The sequence below is a fragment of the Chiloscyllium plagiosum genome, unplaced genomic scaffold (genome assembly GCF_037043375.1).
Source record: "Chiloscyllium plagiosum isolate Xiang-an unplaced genomic scaffold, Cpla_swu_hap1 HiC_scaffold_4, whole genome shotgun sequence".
Lineage (NCBI taxonomy): Eukaryota > Metazoa > Chordata > Chondrichthyes > Orectolobiformes > Hemiscylliidae > Chiloscyllium > Chiloscyllium plagiosum.
In genome coordinates, this window is record NW_028270142.1 from 148356525 (window position 1) to 148368709 (window position 12185).

The window sequence follows — 12185 nt, forward strand, 5'->3', positions numbered from 1 at the left end:
CCTCAGCACTGACCATTCCGACAGTGCGACGCTCCCTCAGCACTGACCATTCCGACGGTGCGACGCTCCCTCAGCACTGACCATTCCGACGGTGCGACGCTCCCTCAGCACTGACCATTCCGACAGTGCGACGCTCCCTCAGCACTGACCATTCCGACCGTGCGACGCTCCCTCAGCACTGACCATTCCGACAGTGCGACGCTCCCTCAGCACTGACCATTCCGACAGTGCGACGCTCCCTCAGCACTGACCGTCCGACAGTGCGACGCTCCCTCAGCACTGACCGTCCGACAGTGCGATGCTCCCTCAGCACTGACCCTCCGACAGTGCGACGCTCCCTCTGGAGCTGCCACTCTGTCAGTGCGGCGTTCCCTCCTTTCACCCTACGACAGTGCCACTTTCCTTCTGACAGTGCAACGCTGCCTCAGACCTGACCCTCCGACAATGCGGCGCTCCCTCAGCACTGACCATTCGACAGTGCGGCGCACCCTCAGCACTGACCCTCCGACAGTGCGGCGCTCCCTCAGCAATGACCCTCTGACAGTGTGGCACTCCCTCAGCACCGAACCTCTGACAGTGCCCACTCCCTCAGTCCTGAACCTCTGACAGTGCGACACTCCCTCAGCACTGACCCTTCTACAGTGAGGCGCTCCCTCAGCAATGACCCTCTCACATGCGGCGCTCCCTCAGCACTGACCCTCCGACAGTGCCCACTCCCTCAGCACTGACCCTCTGACAGTGCGACACTTCCTCAGCGCTGACCCTCTGACCGTGCGGCACTCCCTCCGCGCTGACCCTCTGACCGTGCGGCACTCCCTCAGCACCGACTCTCTGACCGTGCGGCACTCCCTCAGCACTGACCCTCTGACCGTGCGGCACTCCCTCAGCACTGACCCTCTGATAGTGCGGCACTCCCTCAGCACTGACTCTCCGACCGTGCGGCACTCCCTCAGCATTGACCCTCTGACAGTGCGGCACTCCCTCAGCACTGACCCTCTGACAGTGCGGCACTCCCTCAGCACTGACCCTCCGACAGTGCGCCGCTCCCTCTGCGCTGACCCTCTGACAGTGTGGCGCTCCCTCCTTTCACCCTACCACAGTGCCACTTTCCCTCTGACAGTGCAAAGCTGCTTCAGACCTGACCTTCCGACAGTGCGGCGCTCCCTCAGCACTGAGCATCCGACAGTGCGGCACTCCCTCAGCACTGAGCATCCGACAGTGCGGCGCTCCCTCAGCACTGAGCATCCGACAGTGTGGCGCTCCCTCAGCACTGAGCATCCGACAGTGCGACACTTCCTCAGCACTGAACCTCTGATAGTGCAGCACTCCCTCAGCACCAACACTCCAACAGTGCAGCACTCCCTCAGCACCGACTCTCCGACAGTGCGGCACTCCCTCAGCAGCGACCCTCCAACAGTGCGGCGCTCCCTCAGCACTAACCCTCCGACATTGCCCACTCCTTCAGCACTGACCCTCAGACAGTGTGACGCTCCCTCAGCACTGACTCTCCGACAATGTGGCGCTCCCTCAGCACTGACCCTCCAACAGTGCCCACTCCCTCAGCACCGACCCTCGATAGTGCCCACTCCCTCAGCACTGACTCTCCGACAGTACGGCACTCCCTCAGCACCGGCCCTCCAACAGTGCAGCACTCCCTCAGCACTGACCATCCGACAGTGTGACGCTTCCTCAGCACTGACCATCCGACAGTGTGACATTCCCTCAGCACTGACCCTCTGACCATGCGACACTCCCTCAGCAATGACTCTCCAACAGTGCGAAGCTCCCTTTGCGCTGACCCTCCAACACTGTGGCACTCCCTCCTTTCACCCTACGACAGTGCCACTTCACCTCTGACAGTGCAACGCTGCCTCAGACCTGAACCTCCGACAGTGCGGTGCTCCCTCAGCACTGACCATCTGACAGTTTGGCGATCCCTCAGCACTGACCATCCGACAGTGTGACCCTCCCTCAGCACTGAGCATCCGACAGCGCGACACTCCTCAGCACTGACCCTCCGACAGTGCGGCGCTCCCTCAGCAATGACCCTCTGACATGCGGCACTCCCTTAGCACTGACCCTCTGACAGTGCCCACTCCCTCAGTACTGACCCTCCGACAGTGCGGCACTCCCTCAGCGCGGCACTCCCTCAGCACTGACCCTCCGACAATGCGACACTCCCTCAGTGCTGACCCTCCGACTGTGCGGCACTCCCTCAGCACTGACCCTCCGACTGTGCGGCACTCCCTCAGCACTGACCCTCCGACAATGTGCGACACTCCCTCAGCGCTGACCCTCAGACAGTGCAGCGCTCCCTCAGCACTGACCCTCCGACAGTGCAGCGCTCCCTCAGCACTGAGCATCCGACAGTGCGGCACTCCCTCAGCACTGACCCTCCGACAGTGCGGCGCTCCCTCAGCACTGACCCTCCGACAGTGCGGCACTCCCTCAGCACTGACCCTCCGACAGTGCGGCACTCCCTCAGGACTGACCCTCCGACAGTGCGGCACTCCCTCAGCACTGACCCTCCGACAGTGCGCCGCTCCCTCTGCGCTGACCCTCTGACAGTGCGGCACTCCCTCCTTTCACCCTCCGACAGTGCCACTTTCCCTCTGACATTGCAACGCTGCCTCAGACCTGACCCTCTGACAGTGTGGTGCTTCCTCACCGCTGACCCTCCGACAGTCCTGCCCTTCCTCACCACTCACCCTCCAACAGTGCGCTGCTCCCTCAGCACTGACCCTCCGAAAGTGCGGCACCCCCTCAGCACTGACCCTCTAACAATGCAGCGCTCCCTCAGTGCTGACCCCCACCAGTGTGGTGCTCCATCAGCGCTGCCTCACCAACAGTGCGTGCTCCCTCAGTGCTGACCCTCCAACAGTGCAACGCTTCTTTGCGGGTCAGTACTGCTCTGCTAAGTTTCATCACCCGTAGAATGGAAAGAAAGAATAATTACATTGCTGAAAGAGGCTATTTACTGTTCTGTCTGGCTCTCTGACTGAGCAATTCACCTTTTTTGCATTCTCCCACCTTCTCCCCAAAACCCTGCACATTCTTCCTTTTCAGAGAAAGGTGAAATTCTGTTTGGAGTGCCTTGATTGAAAATCTGCCTCCACTAAACACTTTGGTGATTCATTTCACATCCTAACCACTCAGTGCTTGGAAGCATTTTCCACCTTGAAACTGTGCACACTCCTTTCGATCCTTTTACCAATTGGAATAGTTTCTTCTACCTACTCCTCTGTTAAATACTTCAGCCTTCACTCTTGTTGTGGGGGAAATCTTCGAGGAGAAAGTGAGGTCTGCAGATGCTGGAGATCAAAGTTGAAACTTTATTGCTGGAACAGCACAGCAGGTCAGGCAGCATCCAGGGAACAGGAGATTCGACGTTTCGGGCACAGGCCCTTCTTCAGGAATGAGCAGAGAGTGTTCAGCAGGAGAAGATAAAAGGTAGGGAGGAGGGACTTGGAGGAGGGGAGTTGGAAATGTGATAGGTGGAAAGAGGTCAAGGTGAGGGTGATAGGTCGGAGTAGGATGGAGGCGGAGAGGTCAAGAAGGAGACTGCAGGTCAGGAAGGCGGTGCCGGGCTGGAGGGATCCGGCTGAGACAAGGTGGGGGGAGGGGGGATGAAGAAACTGGTGAAGTCCAAGTTCATCCCCTGCGGTTGGAGGGTTCCCAGTCGGAAGATAAGACGCTCCTCCTCCGACGCTCCTCCTCCGATAGTCTGACCTATCACCCTCACCTTGACCTCTTTCCACCTATCACATTTCCAACTCCCCTCCTCCAAGTCCCTCCTCCCTACCTTTTATCTTCTCCTGCTGAACACTCTCTGCTCATTCCTGAAGAAGGGCCTGTGCCCGAAACGTCGAATCTCCTGTTCCCTGGATGCTGCCTGACCTGCTGTGCTGTTCCAGCAATAAAGTTTCAACTTGTGGGGGAAATCACCAGCCTTGGAATCAGTGTCTGGGTTCAACGACAGAGTTTAATGTACAAGGAAATACCGGAGCTCTGGGGAGAGAAAGACACCAACAGCACAGTGGTCAGCTGCGAGTCTTCTCTCAACCCGGAGCACATGTCAAGATACTTTTATACATTCTGCAAGATAATAGGCCAGTGATGAGGTTATAGCCTCTGTGACATAGTTTGTTGTTAAATATTACAGAATCGTTGATAGTTTCAGTGCAGTCATTGTCAGTTCCAGTGCAGCCTTTGTTCATTTCAGCACGGTTATTATCAGTTTCACCACAGACATTGTCAGTTTCAATACCTGCGCTGAAGTCCATTGCTGTAGTAACAGGCGTTAATCGCTCTTCCTGAGAAGGACAATTACTGCAGCCCTGGCTATTAGCACTTTGCATTCAGTCTGTATCAAATAGTTAGCATTTCTATCAAAGGTGTTGGCTGGACCTAGACACTTTGGCAGGCAGTATACGCTACTCATGTGTATTCTCTCCCAACCTGCCTTCAACTAATCAGCTAGGTTGTGAGTGCATTGTGCTGGCAGTCTGGTTGCCCCAGGCAGTATGTATGTTTGTTCTGCTGTCTCTCCATATTGTAGTCTAGCAGCCATCTTGTGTGTCAAGTGGCCAACTTATAGCTCAGCGGCCATTTTGTGTGTCCGTGTGCGTAGTGTCACCCTGCCCCATGCCGTCTCCCACTTCACTCTCTAAGGGAAACATTCACAGCTTCTCCAATGCTTTAAAATCTCTTTGTCGCTGGTGTTATTCTTGTGAATCTTTTTTGTATTCTGTCCAACTCTTTCACAGCTTCTTTGTAAAATTTGACACCCACAATAGGTCTGCCCATGTGTTTCCCACCAAAATGAATCATTTCACAATTTTATGCATTTCGTTCCATCAGCCATGTCCACACTTTCCAACAATCTGTTTCTGTCATTTTGAAGTTCTTGTTCTGAATCAGAAATTTGAATTTATGCCTGGTCATAATACATATCACAAATAGCAAGAGTTCAAACATTGATATTGAATTTTTAACCCAGAGGTTGCTGGGAATCAGGAACTTATTGCCTAAAATGGTTGGTAGAGGTCGAAACATTTAGAACATCTAAAAAATGTTAGATGCGCTTTTTGGATGCTGAGGCATGTGGTACATGTGCTGGGAAAATGAAGGTGGTTGTTTTGACCAGTGCAGATGCAGACCATTTTGTGTGCATGTAGATCTCCATGACGAAAACTCCAAGCAAACCTGCCAACCCAAAAAAAAATCCACTAACCAGAATTCCATTTTTTCTGTCACTCAGTCAATTTATTATCTGTGTTGCTGTTGTCCCTTACACTAATGAGGTATAATTTTCAAACCAGGTCTGCCCTTTGAAGTTCACGTGCTGTTTATTGTAACATCGGGTAAAGAATACCGAGGGGATCAGAATTTGTTGCCTGTCCAAAACTATCTTTGAACTGAGTGACTTACTCAGCTATTTCAGAGGTAGGTAAGAGTCAACTACATTACTGTGGTCTGGAGTCACGTGTAGACCAGACCAGGTAAGGACACAGATTTCCTTCCCTAAGTGACACCAGTGAACCAGATAGGTTATTAATGACAATCAATGATCATTTCATAGTCACCATCTAGATTTCAATTTAAGATTTTCTTGATTTTAAATTACATCAATTGTAGGGATGGTATTTGAACACTTCCCCAAGAATTCACTTGAGTCTCTGGGCCACTAGTCTCGTTGATACCATCAAAAGACTCTCACAGGTTACCTGAAAAGGATTTGCCCTCAAAGTCATTCTCGTTTTCCATAATTCATCTGCATTTGTCCAAGACGTTGTTAATTTTGTCTCAAAGTATCACATTGTAAAGCTTCCCTACTGCCAACATTTAACTGATTGGCCTAACATCCTTTTTTGAACAAATGTGTAACAATTGCAGTGCCTAAAACATTGGCACCACCCCGAATCTAAGGATGATGGAAAAATCATAGTCCGTGCTTTCACAATTTCCACGATGACTTCCCTCTGTATCCTTAGATGCATATCATCCAGGCCTGATGCATTATCAAGTTCAATTAAAGCCAGACTATTCAAAACCATCTTCTTATCAATTTTAAGTCCTCTGTGTGTCTGAATAACTAGCTCCTCCTCCTCTGTGGCCTGAGCAGTGTAGTCTTCCTTGATGAATAAAGATGCAGGGTGTGCTTTAAATACCATAATGTGGAGGAACTGGTGTTGGACTGAGATGGACAAAGTTAAAAATCACATAACACCAGATTATAGTCCAATGGGTTTATTTGGAAGCACCAGCTTTCGGAGCACTGCTCTGCTTTGAAAGCTCATGCTTCCAAATAAGCCGGTTGGACTATAACCTGGTGTTATTTGATTTTTAACTTTAAATACCATTGCAATGCCCCCAGCCTCAAAGTTTAAATAAAATAAAGAACTGCAGGTGCTGGAAATCTGAAAGAAAAACAGAAATTTCTGGTGAAACTCAGCAAACCTGGCAGTATTTGTGGAGAGAAAACAGTGTTAATGCTTTGAGACCTGTCACTATTCATCAGAACTGAAAGCAGCTCGGAAAATGAGGTATTTATGCTGAAGACAAGGTCAGTGGAGAGGTGAGCGTGGAGGTGAGGACTCATCCTAAAGTTGGTGGGGGGGGGGTAGAGATGAACCAGATCAGCAGATCCTGGTTCTGTCATGAAACGGGCTGCTTTCAGTGCAGCCAACCCATTCTCACCCACTCTTCGTCCTGTTACTTCTATCACAACCTACCCATTTTGTTCTACTCTCAGCTGCCATTGTCACTGATTAAGCTTCTCTTCTGTCCTGGCCTCCTGTCAATAATCTCCTTGTCAGCCTATCCCTTTCGTAGCTATTTCTCTCTCACTCACGCTCCATCTCCACTTATCCACTCACCTTCCCCAGGCATGCCATCCTTGTTTTCAGTATAAATACTACATGTTCCTGGCTGTTATTAGTTCTGATGAAACAATAATTATGCTTTCTCTGCACAAATGCTGCCAGACCTGCTGAGTTTCATCTCCATGTGTAAATGCCCTTTTAAAAAATCTTTAACTGGCCCCACTCCTCCTCCTTATCGCCTTTTCAGATATGACTATTGAGGACTTCTGAAGTTTTTGTTAGTTGCCAGTTTCTTCTCATATTTTCTCTTTGCTTCTGATATTTGCTTTTCAGTTCCCTGTGCACCTTCTGTCAGCTTGGTTCTCCATTATATGATCTACTTGATATCTTTCATGAGCCCAGTTTTTGTTCTTCACCTTACACTCTATCTCTGTCTTTTTTGAGAACTGTGGATGTGTATGTCCTACTTTTCCTCCTTGTGAGATTGTACCCTGACTTTCTACTCTTTAAAGGTAGCTTAATGTTCAGTGGTTTTGCCTGCCAACCTTTGAATCCAGTTTGGCAGGGCCAGGTAAACCACGTAATCTACAGCCTTTCAATCCTGCCATTTTCTTAAAGACATTTGGGACTTAACAGTAAATGCTGCCAATGCCCTCATCACCCAAAACAATTAGAACTAAAATCTAAGTTGACTGTCTCCCAGTTAATTATTTCTAATCTCGATTGCTCCTTTTTTCTTTTCCATAGCCAATCTAGTCTTATAATACAATGTTCCGTAAATGTTTCCCTACTAATACTTAATCCACTCGGCCCACTTCATTCCAGGAACCAGGTCTAGCAGAGCCTTATTTCTCAATGGAATGAAAATATCAATTGGAATGAGAATTTAGGAGTTCTTGCCCCTTTTTTTGCCCTTAACGTAACTAATTTTCCAGTATGTATTTGGGTAATTAAAACCCCCATTGTAACTACTTTATAATTTTTGCACCTGTGTATAATTTTCTTGCAATTTGTTTCCTGCTACATCCTTCCCACCAGTTGCTGGCTACAGACTGTACTGAGCAATGTCATTACACCAAATGGACTCTGTCCTTGACCCCTTTGGAATATCCTCTTACTCCAAGACCAACAATCCCTCTCTAACTTTCTATCATATCTTTCCTGAACACGTTGTATACATCAATATTTAATACACCAGTCTTTCCTTTTCTTGAACCAGATCTGTGTTGTAGCCACATGTCAAATTTTCACTTTGCGATCTGCAGCAGTAACTCTCCGATCTTCTTTACCACATGTATCATAGAACATAGAACAATACAGCACAGAACAGGCCCTTTAGCCCACGATGTTGTGCTGACCATTGATCCTCATGTATGCACCCTAAAATTTCTGTGACCATATGCATGTCCAGCAGTCTCTTAAATGTCCCCAATGACCTTGCTTCCACAACTGCTGCTGCGTATTGTATTCCTGATTTAGACTTTATTACTTTTCCCCTTACATTGAAACTACTTCATGATATTTCTTCCTTGGTTGCCAGCTATCTGTCTGTCCCAGTATTTTGTGTACCATAGTCTTTCTCTCCAGTATTGCCAACAGTTGGTAATAAACAACTGGGTTACAGACATATGCTGCTGACACCAGTGCTGAACTAACCACACTGCTTTCCTGATTCGTCCAGCCTTTAGGTGGAACGTGAGAAGATTGGTGCCGGAGGGAGCAGCTGACACCATGAATGGAGCCTCAGTGGTTTCCACGTCTGTCCAGACCATCTCCATTAAGGAAGAGGCCGGTAAGATTCACCGCTACAATCTGCAAAGGGGGAGCAGGAATGTGGAGGTAGTGTGCAAGGCAGCAGTTAGTCTCATTTCAAAAAATGATTTCAGGAGTTGAGAAGTTGCGGAATTGAATAGAGTAGTAATTCATACACCATCCTTTCAAATTTAACCTCACCTTGTGACCTCTCTCTCTGAATGAACTCTCCCTGAGCTCCACTGCTTGCTGTTTGTCCATTTGGTTTGTTCCGTTTTAAGCATTTATTCCTTCATCTGTTTCCTTTCAAGAGCAGTGACAAGTCGTCTGCTCTTCAGAAGGATTTGTTCAATTGGCCTTGGGTCATATAGGAGGAGAAAGTGAGGTCTGCAGATGCTGGAGATCAGAGATGGAAATGTGTTGCTGGAAAAGCGCAGCAAGTCAGGCAGCATCTAGGGAACAGGAGAATCGACGTTTCGGGCATTAGCCCTTCTTCAGGAATGAGGGAAGTTGGTCCAGCAGGCTAAGATAAAAGATAGGGAGGAGGGACTTGGGGGAGGGGCGTCGGAAATGTGATAGGTGGAAAGAGGTCAAGGTGAGGGTGATAGGTCAGACTGGGGTGGGGGCGGAGAGGTCGGGAAGAAGATTGCAGGTTAGGAAGGCGGTGCTGAATTTGATGGATTTGACTGAGACAGGCTGGGGGGAGGGGAAATGAGGAAACTGGTGAAATCCGTGTTCATCCCTTGTGGTTGGAGGGTTCCTAGCCGGAAGATGAGGCGTTCTTCCTCCAACCGTCGTTTCGCTGTGGTCTGACGATGGAGGAGTCCAAAGACCTGCATATCCTTGGTGGAGTGGGAGGGGGAATTGAAATGTTGAGCTACAGTGTGGTTGGGTTGGTTGGTCCGGGAGTCCCAGAGGTGTTCTCTGAAACGCTCCGCAAGTAGGCGGCCTGTCTCCCCAATATAGAGGAGGCCACATCGGGTGCAAAGGATGCAATAGATGATATGTGTGGAGGTACAGGTGAATCTGTGGCGGATATGGAAGTTTCCTTTGGGGCCTTGGAGGGAGGTGAGGGGGGAGGTGTGGGCGCAAGTCTTGCACCTCCTGCGGTTGCAGGGGAAGGTGCCGGGAGTGGAGGTTGGATTGGTGGGGGGTGTGGATCTGACGAGGGAGTCATGGAGGGAGTGGTCTTTACGGAATGCTGATAGGGGAGGGGAGGGAAATATATCCTTGGTGGTGGGGTCCGTTTGGAGGTGGTGGAAATGGCGGCGAATGATGCGCTGTACATGGAGGTTAGTGGGGTGGTAGGTGAGGACCAGTGGGGTTCTGTCCTGGTGGCGGTTGGAGGGGCGGGGTTCAAGGGCGGAGGATCGGGAAGTGGAAGAGATGCGGTGGAGGGCATCGTCGACCACGTCGGGGGGGAAATTGCGGTCCTTGAAGAAGGAGGCCATCTGGGATGTGCGTTTTTGGAACTGGTCCTCCTGGGAGCAGATGCGGCGGAGTCGAAGGAATTGGGAGAATGGGATGGCGTTTTTACAGGGGGCAGGATGGGAGGAGGTGCAGTCCAGGTAGCTGTGGGAGTCGGTTGGTTTGTAGTAGATGTCCGTGTTGATTCGGTCGCCTGAGATAGAAATAGAAAGGTCGAGGAAGGGGAGGGAGGAATCTGAGACTGTCCAGGGTCATGTACAGCAGCAGGATTCTCAAATTTGGCCTTTTGAATAATTCTAATGTTAACCACTGACCCAGTGGTGCTCAGGGCCAAACTTCCTGCTTGTTCACTTGGTCTTCCTTTAGGGCTGTCTTGAAACCCATGGGAGAAACCAATTTCTTGGATTCAGGGCAAGTGAGGAAGTACGTTACATCCATATGAGTGGAGCTGAAACATAAAATTGTAATTATTCACAAATTATGTCAGGAGACACTTCTCCACAGAAAGGAGAATAGAAATCTAAAACTTTATCCCTGGTAAAGCTGTTGAGGCTGGGAGTCAGTTGGAAATTTCAGGATTCTTTTTGTGAAGGTGTTGAGGGTGACAGAATCAAGCTGGATGAAGATACAGGTCAGCCACGATTGAATAGCAGAACAGATGCAGGGGCTGAATGGCAACATCTTGTTCCTATAAACTGTATCTGTCAGATCAAACTGTTAAATTAGTGCGGGGATTTTCTTTCAGATCTATGGAGTAAAGAAGATGTACAATGTTTGTTGGATCGGATAAAGAGCCTGATCCCAGAGGGAGACTGCATGAAGTACAAAACCACCGAGTCGCACTTCAACTGGGAGAAAGTGGCATTCGGACCCTTCACTGGGGAAATGTGTCGGCTCAAGTGGCTGAAACTGGCCTCTGAGGTTAGTGATTACCTTTGTGACAGAAACCACACCATCCAAGATCCCTCAAACCCACCTCAATACGTCCCTCAAGCCCAGTGCCTCCGTGTCCCTCAAACCCACCGTAGACTACACCGTTCTGGGCACACAGCCGTCTTTATTGGCACCTTCTCCACAGTAATTAGGGTTAGACAATGAATAGGAGCAGTGTTAGTACATTCCAGAGCGCAGAATCACAGGCAAGCCTGCAGTGAGAACTCTAATTTGGACTCACCCACGTCCTGAACAAGTATGGACCAAAAGACATTTATAACCTGGATGAAACTGGACTGTTTTACCAGATAGCTCCTGACATACTTCAGCTTTAACTGTTAATGATGGAAAGCTAAGCAAGGAACATGCCACTGCTGTGGTCTGAACCAACATAGGTGGCATCAAAAAAAGCCACTACGGCTTATGATAGGAAAATTTCTCACCCTGATGACCTCACATGATCTGATGATTGCCCTGTCACCCCATGACCATAAAGAGTATGAAGAATATCCACCCAATCACCTGTCTGTGTCGCTGGCTGAAATAGCAAAGGCTGTGAGGAACTCCACAATTTTGCAGCGCAGCATGGAAACTCTGTTTGACTGCATTCATGATCTGGCAGGCTGTGTTATGCTTGTCTGAGAACATATGATAACTGAGAAAGATTGCTGAATTTTCAAAGGTAACTTCCAACGTTTCTCAGTGCCTCTTACTGTAAGGTGTGAACACATTGAAAAATAAACATTTCTCACATATTTCCTACAACAGTTTTATTTTTTGTTAAAGTTAGAATGTGTTAGTTGACATCCACTTTCTAGTTTCAGTTTTCTCAGTTATCTTAAAGCTCCGCTTGACACAAACTTGTCAGCAGATTTTACTGGATTTCTTTGTCGAGTATTTCGGAACATTCTATGGCAACAAATGTAATAGTCTCCTCTTCTATTGTCTATTGATATTGTCCTTTATTTGTCAAAGGGCTAGGAGTCTTTCAGTTCATATCTAACTTTCTCATTTCCTTAGATCAGAAAATATCGCACTCTGAGTGAGCTACTCACAGATGCTGTGGAGTTTGTGAAAAATCCATACAAGGGCAAGAAACTGAAGGTAGACTCAAGGGTGTTCAGCCTGATATCCCTGATACTCGACTGGTGGGGAATGATGCATGGGGACAGCTCTGGGTGAGCTGGCACATCCATCTGTGTGTATGCTGTCAACACTGTGTGAGAGCATCCCTGTGAATTTCTGTCT

At 49.0% G+C, this 12185-nt stretch overlaps 1 protein-coding gene across 2 annotated transcripts in view; it reads left to right on the forward strand.

Annotated features, from left to right (window-relative positions):
• LOC122548787 (nucleolar transcription factor 1) overlaps positions 1 to 12185 on the forward strand; it is an 87081-nt gene that overhangs the window by 26012 nt on the left and 48884 nt on the right. The window contains exons 1-4 of one of the 2 annotated variants that reach the window (XM_087986782.1): positions 5322 to 5445; positions 8506 to 8616; positions 10750 to 10925; positions 11958 to 12041. In XM_087986782.1, coding sequence (XP_087842908.1) covers positions 8556 to 8616; positions 10750 to 10925; positions 11958 to 12041 — 321 coding nt within the window. In that variant the 5' untranslated portion in view covers positions 5322 to 5445; positions 8506 to 8555. Of the gene's footprint in view, positions 1 to 5321; positions 5446 to 8505; positions 8617 to 10749; positions 10926 to 11957; positions 12042 to 12185 lie in introns of those variants that run through there. The other variant, XM_087986780.1, reaches the window with a different exon arrangement.